This window comes from Scyliorhinus canicula, chromosome 11 (assembly GCF_902713615.1).
Source record: "Scyliorhinus canicula chromosome 11, sScyCan1.1, whole genome shotgun sequence".
Classification (NCBI taxonomy): Eukaryota; Metazoa; Chordata; class Chondrichthyes; order Carcharhiniformes; family Scyliorhinidae; genus Scyliorhinus; species Scyliorhinus canicula.
The window spans coordinates 8,390,320-8,402,613 of NC_052156.1; the positions used below are offsets into that span (position 1 = coordinate 8,390,320).

A 12,294-nucleotide genomic window follows, 5' to 3' on the forward strand; every position below is an offset into this window, starting at 1 on the left:
TAGACGCTGAGAGGATGTTTCCTCTTGTTGGAGAGTCTAGGACCAGAGGGCCTAATCTCAGAGTAAGGGGTCACCCATTTAAGACAGAGTTGAGGAGGAACAAGAGGAGTGAATCTGTAGAATTCTTTACCGCAGATAGCTGTGGAGGTTGGGCCGTTAAGTATGTTCAAGGTTGTGGTGGACAAATCAGTAAGGGCATCAAGAGGGTATGGGGTAAGACTGGAAAGTGGAATTGAGGATTATCATTTCAGATCCGTCATGATCTCAAGGGCAACTAGAGATGGTCGAGAACCACATCCGTGAATCAATTTTTAAAAGACTCCGAATAGATCCTTGATGGTTGATAACCTAAGAGATTGTGGGGCAAGGCTGTTATTTCTTCAATAATAGGGACCAACCTATCCCTTTTAGAGCTTTTGGGCGTAATTCCCCTTTGACAGGATCCTCCGTTTCGCCGGCAGCGCACTCACGCCCACGGATTTCCCGACGGTGTGGGGTGCCCACAATGGGAAACCCCATTGGCTGGCTGGCAGGACGAACGATCGCTCTGCCGGCGGTGGCGTAGGGCGGCGAATCCCACCCCTTTACCTTTCCCATCTCACACATTGTGAGTGTCACTGTCTAGTGGCAAAGAAGGGATGATTTGCATTTATATAGTGCTTTGCAATGGGGCACCTCAAAATGCTTTACAGTACTTTGAAGTGTAGCCACTACTGTAAAATCGTAAATGCAGCTGCCAATTTGTGCACAGGAAACTCCCACAGACGGTAATGTGATAATCATCAGATAACCCTGTTTCTTTTTTTAAAATTTAGAGTACCCAATTCTTTTTTTTTCCAAAGCAAGGGGCAATTTAGCGTGGCCAATCCACCTAACCTCCACATCTTTGGGTTGTGGGGGCGAAACCCACACAGACACGGGGAGAATGTGCAAACTCCACATGGACAGTGACCCAGAGCCGGGATCGAACCCGGGTCCTCGGCGTCGTGAGGCAGCAGCGCTAACCACTGCGCCACCGTGCTGCCCCAGGATAATCTGTTTCTGTGGGATGTTGATTTGAGGGATAAATACTGGCCGGGACGCCAGGGATAACACCCCTGCTCTCTTTCAAAGGTGTGCCATGGGCTTTCTCGCACCTACCGAAGAAGGCCACTGGGGCCTAAGTTTATTTCACGTCCCATCCGAAAGATGCCACCTCCGATGGTGCAGCACTTTGGTCAGTACTGCACTGGAGTGCCGGGCATGACCTTTGTGTTTAGACCCCTGGAGTGGGGCTTGAACATTGTGAGTCGGAGGCGAGACCAACTGAAGACGACTGACAGAAACAGAATAAACCGTACCACTTTATTTTTAAAAAAAGAAATGAAGAAGGCGTGCAGGCAAATTTTGAACAGTTCAGTGCAGAGACATGTCACACGGAGAATTATCAATGATTCACTTCAGCGTGACAATGAAGCCACATGTTTCGGCTAAGCTAATGCTAATAAAATCAGTTCTCTGTGCATCCTTATCAAAGAGGGCGGGGGGGGGGGGAGGGGATGGTAAAAGATGAAAAGCTTCTCTTGAAGATTTACGAAGCCTGAGGGTAGGCCGGTTGTTGGAGCTGAGCATTATCTCAGCCATCCACTCCAGGATGAATCATTTCTCGCCTCAGTCATGCCGTGAATTGTCCATATTTTGTTACCTCACCCCCCCCTGACGAGTTCCATCTTATTTCCCGTCAAAAGCTGCTTTTTCGGGGATAGTTTCTGTCCTGGGTGATGGACTGGGTTGTGGCCTCTGTGTTTCTAATACGCGGCAGCAAATTAAAATAATAGTTTGCGCTTCAAGCGTGAAAAGTTGTATCTTTCCTTATAATAGTGTGCAATCTATATTCATAACTGTGCCATGGGGGGCCACTATTCTGAGGCCTTGACCTATGGTCAGTGCCACTTCTGTGCCTGTGGCTTCTCAAAGAACTTTCACATAATGCACGTGAGCTGCCGCATGCATTTTCATTGTTCAACTGATATTCTGTGTTTGTCATAAACTGTTCCCGTGGCTAAAGATTTGCTTTGCTTTTGGTCATTTGGAGAGCGAGTAATGGACATGGCAAATGATAGGGGGGGCTTGCGTTCCTAAATTGAAGCTATTGCCACAATCCTGTGCTGCAATAGAGTCATGGAGGTTTGCAGCACAGAAAGAGCCCCTTCAGCCCATCATGTCTGTGCTGGCCCTCAGTGGCCGGCACCTGCGGCCCATCTGGGTTCTGAGCACGGCCCACCAGACCTTTTCCTGACCGCTGCCCACGCGTAGTGTTGCCACATTCCGCTGATTGCCGTCCGTGTATTTTTTTTCTGACTAGTTTGATGCGATGCACACGTAAAGCGAGTAAGGTGAGGTGCGTGTTGATTGCTCACAACATTGACGTTGGGAGCTGTGCGCTCCCTCTCCGTTCGTAGTGCAAATATTGATTTTGTTTTACCATTTCAGTTCTACTAATACATCAAAGATTGAGCATTTTCTATAACGCATTATGAAATATTCAGCATGCGTTAAATATATTTAATCTTATTCATGGGGTCGCGGTCAGTGAACAAGCCCCGATGTCAGTCTTGCGGCCCACTGAGAGATGAAGCAGGGCCACTCACCAGCCCAGGTTACCCATCACTGATTATCTGCCCTAACCCCATTTCCCAGCACTTGTTCCGTAGCCTCGTACGCTCTGGCATTTCAAGTGGTCAGCTAAGTGCTTCTTAAATGTTGTGAGGGTTTCCGCCCCCACCACCCTTTCAGGCAGCGAGTTCCAGATTCCCAATACCCTCTGGGTGAAAAGGTTTTTCCTCAAATCCTCTCTAAATCGCTTGCTCATGACTTTAAATCTCTGCCCCCTGATTAGTGACCCCTCTCCAAGGGAAAAGTTCCTTCCTATCTACCCTATATGTCCCTCATAATTGTGTACACCTCTATCAGGTCCTCCTCCCACCCCCCCTGATGTGTCGGGCTGGCTGGGTCGATGTGGACTGCGTTTGATGCAGTGTAGCGAGAGACAGACTTCCAACACTTGATGAGATGCAACACTATTTTATTTAACATCTAACTATTTTACATGTTCAACTGTGGGTTGACTCTATGCTGACTTGACTGGAGACCTGAGGCTAGCCTGACCAGACTTACTGACTACCACATGGTGTTTGCACTGGCTAGCTCACGAGCTCTGACTGTCTCAGTGGGTGGATCCCGAGAGAACGGGAAAACTGGTGCCCTTTGGCTTTATAGTGGTCGTGTCCTGTCTGGTGATTGGCTGCTGTGTTCTGTGTGCTTACTGGTCATCCTGTGTGTCAATCACTGCCTGTCTGCACTCCATTATATACATGGATGTATATTATGACACCCCCCCCCCCCCCCCCCCAACCCCTCAGCCTTCTCTGCTCCAAGGAAAACGCCCCGAGCCTATCAAGCCTCTCTTCATAGCTGAAACGCTCCAGCCCAGGCAACATCCTGGGGAAATTTCTCTGCACCCTTTGTAATGCAATCATGGCGTTCCTATAGTGTAGCGACCACAAATACCCGGGCATTAACATTTGACTAAACTCCATGTGTGTTAACTTGAACGCCTGTTAAGCAGCTGAGATTGGGGGCAGCGCGGTGGCGCAGTGGGTTAGCCCTGCTGCCCTCACGGCGCCGAGGTCCCAGGTTCGATCCCGGCTCTGGGTCACCGTCCGTGTGGGGTTTGCACATTCTCCCCGTGTCTGCGTGGGTTTCGCCCCCACAACCTAAAGATGTGCAGGGTAGGTGGATTGGCCACACTAAATTGCCCCTTAATTGGGAAAAAATTAATTAGGCACTCTAAATTAAAAAAAAGAAGCTGGGATTAGTAACACCACTGTCTGCGTAAAAAATGGCTCCTTTCTAACAAAATAGAAGGAGGGAAGTGTGCGTCTCAACTGAGCATTCTCCTTCCATTGGGCACTGCCCGTTTGCAGTAACAGCCTTGCTGTCACCCTCACTGGTCTAACCTGGCAGAGATCAGAGACTGAACCACGTGCAGTAGGTCTGTACCACATAAATCTAGTTTAAGTATTTGCGAGGAAAGAGTTTACATTGGCAAAGTACAAATGCAGCGCGGTTAGTAAACCTTCGGATATTTTGTCCATGTTGAATGTGCGCCATAACACGCTGAAAATCACCCGCCTTTAATGCACGCCTAAGATGCACCTCAATGGCCATTTCTACCACCAGGAAATCGCTCAAACACTCGTAAGAGCTGATGATTCTAATCTATACGATAGGCATGCTTTAAAACAAAGTATTGCTCCTTAAATTCTGTCATTCTGAAAGTCAGGAGCACGCCAATTCGATTGAGCGACGCCTATTTAGGAACATCCGACCTAGGAACAGGGCCATTCAGCCCTTCGAGGCTTTATTAAGATCATAGCTGATCTAATTGTGAGCTCAACTGCACTTTTCATTTGACCCCATAACCCTTGACTCCCCGGCCTGTCAAAAATCTCAGCCTTGGCCATACTCAATGATCCGGCCTCCACTGCATTCCTGGGAACAACAACAACTTGTCAGGCAGAAGGAAAACGTGGGGAGCGCTGGGATTAATTGGATAATTCTCTCAACGTGATAGGACAGGTCCGATGGCCCGAATGGCCTCCTGTACTGTAACATTCTGTGCCATTCTGATGAGCAGGTTTGCAGATGATACTAAGATTGGTGGAGTTGCAGATAGCGAGGCGGACTGTGAGAGAATACAGCAAAATATAGATAGATTGGAGAGTTGGGCAGAGAAATGGCAGATGGAGTTCAATCCAGGCAAATGCGAGGTGATGCATTTTGGAAGATCTAACTCAAGAGCAGACTATATGGTCAATGGAAGAGTCCTGGGGAAAATTGATGTACAGAGAGATCTGGGAGTTCAGGTCCATTGTACCCTGAAGGTGGCAACGCAGGTCGATAGAGTGGTCAAGAAGGCATACAGCATGCTTGCCTTCATCGGACGGGGTATTGAGTACAAGAGTCGGCAGGTCATGTTACAGTTGTATCGGACTTTGGTTAGGCCACATTTGGAATACTGCGTGCAGTTCTGGTCGCCACATTACCAGAAGGATGTGGATGCTTTAGAGAGGGTGCAGAGGAGGTTCATCAGGATGTTGCCTGGTATGGAGGGTGCTAGCTATGAAGAAAGGTTGAGTAGATTAGGATTGTTTTCATTGGAAAGACGGAGGTTGAGGGGAGACCTGATTGAGGTCTACAAAATTATGAGAGGTATGGACAGAGTGGATAGGAACAAGCTTTTTCCAAGAGTGGGTGTGTCAATTACAAGGGGTCACAATTTCAAGGTGAGAGGGGAAATGTTTAAGGGAGATGTGCGTGAAAAGTTTTTTACGCAGAGGGTGGTGGGTGCCTGGAATGCTTTGCCAGTGGAGGTGGTAGAGGCGGGCACGATAGCATCATTTAAGATGCATCTGGACAGGTATATGAACGGGCGGGGAACAGAGAGAAGTAGACCTTGGAAAATAGGCACAGGTTTAGATAAAGGATCTGGATCGGCGCAGGCTGGGAGGGCCGAAGGGCCTGTTCCTGTGCTGGAATTTTCTTTGTTCTTTGTTCTTTGTATTCTCTCTCACATGGCCCGTTTCTCTCTTTCAGCTTTTGCCGAGCTGCAGACTGATATCCACGAACTCACCAGTGACCTGGACGGTGCAGGGATCCCGTTCCTTGATTACCGAACGTACGCCATGAGGGTCCTTTTCCCAGGGATCGAGGATCATCCGGTGCTCAAGGAGATGGAGGTACAGGTCCACCCCTGTGTCCTGATGTGCGTTGAAATTCGGGCACTTCGCCCGAGTTGCTCATATACTTCCAGAACCTTCCCCCAGCCCTGTCTTCTTTCCAGACGTGACGGGCATCTGATGTTCTGATTTTGGGGTTAAAGTACCTCGTAGATTGCAAAGTGTTCCATTCCTAAAGACTGCCGTCACTTCCTTCAGATGAAAATTAAATGGCAGAAAAGCAAGAAAAAATGACAGAGCCCAGGCAATTCCTGGTTGAGCCAATTCGTTTGTGAATAATTACACAGCAAACTGCTTTCCCGTAAGGGTTAATGTAGGCAGATTTACTGGAAAATACATGAAGGTGGGAAAAAGTGCAGGGCTTCAGGGAATGAAAAGGGATTAATTGGATTCCGCTTTCAAAGAGCTGTTACAGAGTAAATGGGCCGAATGGTCTCTTGTGCTGTATCATTCTACAGTGCTCAAGCTCAGTGTCACCAGGTCACTTGCTTCCCCGATTTACCTCATCTCTCTTCGTCCAAACCTGTGGACTTTGAACTCTTTGAAATGAAATGAAAATCGCTTATTGTCACAAGTAGGCTTCAAATGAAGTGACTGTGAAAAGCCCCTAGTCGCCACATTCCGGCGCCTGTTCGGGGAGGCTGGTACGGGAATTGAACCCGCGCTGCTGGCCTGCCTTGGTCTGCTTTAAAAGCCAGCCATTTAGCCCAGTGTGCTAAACCAGCCCCTTAGTTGGATTTTATTAAGAAGCGGGAGCTGCGATGTAAGAGGTCGACAGTAAACCAATGTCATCGGAATAGCTTGGTGCAGTAAGGCATTTGAGAGTTAGTTTGTGTAGTGTGTGTGTGTGTGGGATTGGTAACAGAGTCACGCTGACATGTGGGGCGCGATTCTCCGCTGCCCACGACGGGTCGGAGAATAGCGGGAGGGACTTCCCGACATTTTTCCCGACCTCCCGCTATTCTCCCCGCCCCACGACACGAATCGCTGCTCGCCGTTTTTTTTACGGCGAACAGCGATTCTCCCCTAGCCGATGGGCCGAGTTCCCAGGCCTTTACGGCTGTTTTCACGAACGCAAACACACCTGCTCTCACCGTTCGTGGAAACGGCCACAAAGTGCCGTTCCCGACAACCATGGCACCGATTGGCACGGCCGCACCACGGCCGTGCCAAGGGTGGCATGGGCCTGCGATCGGTGGGCACCGATCGCGGGCAGCGGGTCCGATACCCGCGCACTCTTTGTTCCTCCGCCGCCCCGCAGGATCAGTTTGCGGGGCGGCTGAGGGGCATGACGGTCCGCGCATTCGCGGGTTTGACGCATATGCGTGATGACGCCATCTGCGCATGCGCGGGTTGGAGCCGTCCAATCCGCGCATGCGCGGCTGACGTCATCGTGCGCGTCAGCCGCCGTGACCCTTGGCACGCGGGCTTAGCGATGGTCGCTAAGCCTGCGATGCCGTGCTTCGCGGGGCCGCGCTGCTAGCCCTGACCGGGGGGGGAGAATCGGGTCCCGGGAGGGGGCGCGGAGGCTGCCGTGAAACACGGCCAGTTTCACGGCAGCCTTTACGACTCTCCGCATTTGCAGTGAATCGCGCCCAAGTTCGTTGATTTATGATATAGTGATCACAGGTCCGATGGCAGTCCTGCTGCCCCATTCTCCTCTTGTTGGCAAGTTCCACACTCTCTCAACTCTTTCCCACAACAAAACACCAAGCTCAATTCATAATGTTAAATCTGAAGGTGTAAAAGGATCTGGAGCCAAGGCCAGTGGGATGGAGTAAGGAGACAGAACCTTAGCTTCAGGAAATGGGGGAACCAGGCCCAAGTGACTGGAAATGCTGCTCCCTGTTCCTATTCCTCAGCAAGCCCCAAAATCTCTGAGTAATGGATTGAAAATCATAGGTTTCTAAGTAGAAGTCTTTTTAATGAGTTTAAAGCATCTGCTGCAGGCAGGCCTGGGCTTCTGTGGAAGACTGAAAACCCCCAAACCATACAAAAAGGGTTGTGTGTATTGGATGCAGATCGGATCACTCTAGTCAGTGACACAATTCCTTCCCCGTGCTGGCAATGACTCCCTGATTTAGTTGTTTGGTATTTGGTTGTTTGATTAAATTTGGGCAGTGGATATTGAGCAGTGGGTGGCACAGTGGTTAGCACTGTTGATTCACAGTGCCAGGGTCCCAGGTTCGATTTCCGGCTTGGGTCACTGTCTGTGCAGAGTCTGCACGTTCTCCCCGTGCCTGCGTGGGTTTCCTCCGGGTGCTCCGGTTTCCTCCCACATGTCCTGAAAGACGTGCTGTTAGGTGAATTGGACATTCTGAATTCTCCCTCTGTGTACCCGAGCAGGAGCCGGAAGGCAGCGATGAGGGGATTTTCACAGAAACATCATTGCAGTGTTAATGTAAGCCTACATGTGACAATAATAAAGATTATTATGATAACTGGGCATTCACTTGTGCTCCTGTATCAGATTGGAACTCTGGTTTGTTGGGTGTATTTGTTGGGTGTATATTTCTCGAGGATATCTCTGCTAGTGTATAGAGAAGAGTCTCCAATTCCATCCTTCACTGCCTTGATAGCTGAAGTAGAATATGTGAACTTGTGCGAGATATCAGGGAGGTCAGTGGGCAAGCTTAATGAGATGAACAGAATTTTGGATTTTTTAAAAATTTAGCGCACGCAATTATTTTTTCCCCCAATTAAGGTGCAATTTAGCATGGCCAATCCACTGAACCTGCACATCTTTGGGTTCTGGGGGGTGAAATCCATGCAGACACGGGGAGAATGTGCAAACTCCACACAGACAGTGATCCCTGGCCGGGTCGAAGCTGGGACCCCGGTGCCGTGAGGCACCAGTGCTAACCATTGCGCCACGTGCACCCCTAGAATTTTGGATTGTTTACTAAAATGTTTTAGGGAAGGAAATCTGCCGTCCTTACTCGGTCTGGCCTACATGTGACTCCAGACCCACGACAATGTGGTTGGCTCTTAACTATCCTCTGAAATGGCCCAGCCAGACACTAACAACGGGCAATAACTGTCGGCCTTGCAAAGCCAGCTTTTCTTTTGAATTTGCATTGAGAATTTCGGCAGCTTACTGTTCTTTGCTTTTGTTTTCCAAGGTGACGGCCAACGTGGAGAAGGCCCTCACTCTGTTTGGACAGCTGCTCAACAAGAAGGTCTTCCTGCTGACCTTCATCCGGACTTTGGAGACTCAGCGAAGCTTCTCGATGCGCGACCGAGGCAATGTGGCCTCGTTGATCATGACAGCGCTCCAGGGCGAGATGGAATATGCGACTGGTGTCCTCAAGCAACTCCTCTCCGACCTGATTGAGAAGAACCTGGAGAGCAAAAACCATCCGAAACTCTTGCTGAGGAGGTAAGTCTGATGTTGTCGAGGCGAAATGGGTTCCCCCACACGCAGCACACTTAAACAACACATAGCCACTGACTTCAACTGCTGCCCAATCGCTCAGCAAACCTCCAGAATATTGCAACTTGACATATTTGACAGATGCGATAGTGGCAAGTTTCCCGCCGCCCCAGCTGTAAGAGCACAATTATGATGCCATCCAAATACTTCAACTGGACTTACAGAATACAAAGAGTTACGTTGGCATTTGTGCAAAACTCTAATTAAACTGCATTCAGAGTCCTGCGCTCAATCCTGGGCACTGCACCTCTGGGGGGGGGGGGGGGGGGGGGGGGGCATATTGAGTTGCGTAGATGCACCAGAATGGTAATGACCTAAATTATGTTGGACAAGTTGCACAGACCAACCACATGTTCCCCTTGTCTTTAGGAGATTGGGTGGTGATCAGAGGTGATTAAAATGTTGAAAAGGATTTGATCGGGCGGATGTGGAGAAATTATTTCCTCCATGTGTGTGGGGGAGGAATCAAGCAGGAGATGCGGAGGTGAAATTAGGTTTTAGACCATTTAACCGGGAAGTCAGGAAATACCTTTTTGCTCACAGGGCAGTGGAGATCTGGAACTCCCTCTCTGGGGGCAAATTGAGCTTGAAGATTGAGGTGGCTGGAACTTTGTTGGGTAAGGTTATCAAGGGATGGGGAGCAAAGGCAGTAAAATGGAGTTTGAGATGCAGGTCAACCAGGATGTCATTGAACAGTGAAGCTGGCTCGAGGGGCTGTCCCTAGGTAAGTTTCCAAACCTCCTAGGGCTGAGAGAAACATGGAGCAGACATTATCGCAGCATACAAGTAAACTTTGTCAAATAGTTTCTTTGACGTTTTTATTTACCGGCTGTGGGGAGGAGGGAAGAATGCTTGACTGGGTGGAGCAGTTGGAGGAGGTATGGTCACACAATGAAAGCTCTGTACAACCATCTCCAAAGTGGCAAAGTTACAACATGGACAAAAAAGCTCCAGAGGTGGTGAGAGTAACTTTGACGTCAAGGCAGCATTTGACCGAGTGTGGCCTCAAGGAGCCCTGGGAAAACTGGAGTCAATGAGAATCAAGTGGCAAACTCTCCACTGGTTGGAGTTGTACCTGGCACAAAGGAAAATAGTTGTGGTGGTTGGAGTTCAATCATCTCAGCTCCAGGACATCACTGCAGGAGTTCCTCAGGGTAGTGTCCCAGGCCCAACCACCTTCAGCTGTTTCATCAATGACCTCCCTTCCATCATAAGGTCAGAAGTGGGGATGTTTGTGGAAGACTGCACCATGTTCAGCACCATTCGCAACTCCTCTGATATTGGAACAGTCGGTGTCCAAATGCAGCAAGACCTGGACAATATCCAGGCTTGTGGGCTGACAAGTGGCAACATTCATACCACACAAGTGACAGACAATGACCAGCTCCAATAAAAGAGAATCTAACCATTGCCCCATGACATTCAATGGCATTACTATCACTGAATCACCCACTAACAACAACCTGAGGGTTACCATTGACCAGAAACATTGAACTGGACTAGCCACATTAATACTGTGACTACAAGAGCAGGTCAAAGACTAAGAATCCTGCAGCGAGTAACTCACCTCTTGACCCCCCAAAACTTGTCCACCATCTACAAGGCTCAAGTCAGGAGTGCGGTGGAATGCTTTCCACTTGCCTGGATGAGCGCAGCTCCAACAACACTCAAGAAACTCTACACCATCCAGGGACAAAGCAGTTGCACTCATTGGCATCCTTTTCAAAATATTCACACCCCTATCACGATGCACAGGAGCAGGAATGTGTACCATCAACACCGGGACCGGTTTAGGTCAGTTGGCTAGACAGCTGGTTTGTGACGCAGAGCAAGGCCAGCAACGCAGGTTCAATTCCCGTACCGGCTGAGGGTATTCATGAATGCCCCACCTTCTCAACCTTCTAGCCTGTATTGTGGTGATCCACAGGTTAAAACACCACCAGTCAGCTCTCCCCCTCAAAGAGGAAAGGAGCCTATGGTCATCTGGGACTATGACGACTTTACCTTACCATCTACAAGATACATTTAGCATGGCCAATCCACCTAACCCGCACATCTTTGGACTGTGGGAGGAAACCGGAGCACCCGGAGGAAACCCACACAGACACGGGGAGGACGTGCAGACTCCGCACAGACAGTGACCCAGCCGGGAATCGAACCTGGGACCCTGGAGCTGTGAAGCATTTACGCTAACCACCATGCTACCATGCTGCCCCCTGTGGTGAACATTCCTTTTTCATCCATAATGGGATGTTTCCCTCACTCGGAATGATGAACTGACTCCCAGGCCTGGATCTAAAGTGGGATTGACCATGTCGGCCTTGGGCCTAAGATGAATAAGGTTTTCTGCTAGCCACGGGTGTTGAGGTTTATTGAGCCAAGACAAGTGGATGGAGTTGGGGGTCATTGAATGGCGGAACAGGCTGGGGATTCTGAGCGGCCTACTCCTCTTCCTACAATCCAGACAGCCCCCTTTAATATATGTGTGAAGAGATGAAGACGCAGTACACCGCAAGCTGAAAAATAATAAATAAAACATTCTGTGCTGACAGAACATGAACTTTCCATTCCTCTGAATGTGAACTGTCTTGGCAGGAGATTGGTGCTGGCCACATTAAAACTGTAGTCTGCTTTCAGTTACGATTCCCGTCGTCAGTCCCACGGGCCCCTTGTAAGAAGATGTGAAGCACTGACTCACTCTGGAACTCATTAATGTAGGATCCCAGGACTCCTAATTTGCAGCAACTGCAATATTCAGACATGTAAGCGAGTTCTCCAGTGCCTGAGAGAGGAAAGGTTGTGGTTGAACAGAGCAAGCAACTTGCACGTAGAATGTTAGCGCAGACGGGATGAGAAAATTGGCCAGTTTCTCACCGTCTAATTGCGGACTTGAATCAATTGGGAAAAAATTCTTCGGAAAAGAAAACTCTCACGCTGGCGTCAGATAATCCATTTCATTTCTCATCTGTCCAGGACTGTATTTCCCCAGCGTTTCCATCACACCCATCTGGCCAGAGGCAGACAGCTTGACTCACCGTACATAAAGTTCCGGGAGGTTTGCGTTCAAGTACCCTATCCCTT

At 49.3% G+C, this 12,294-nt stretch overlaps 1 protein-coding gene across 1 annotated transcript in view; it reads left to right on the top strand.

The window, feature by feature from the left end:
* LOC119973746 (plexin-A1-like) overlaps positions 1–12,294 on the top strand; it is a 580,418-nt gene that overhangs the window by 512,406 nt on the left and 55,718 nt on the right. The window contains exons 21-22 of the mRNA XM_038812164.1: positions 5,638–5,780; positions 8,903–9,159. Coding sequence (XP_038668092.1) covers positions 5,638–5,780; positions 8,903–9,159 — 400 coding nt within the window. The remainder of the gene's footprint in view (positions 1–5,637; positions 5,781–8,902; positions 9,160–12,294) is intronic.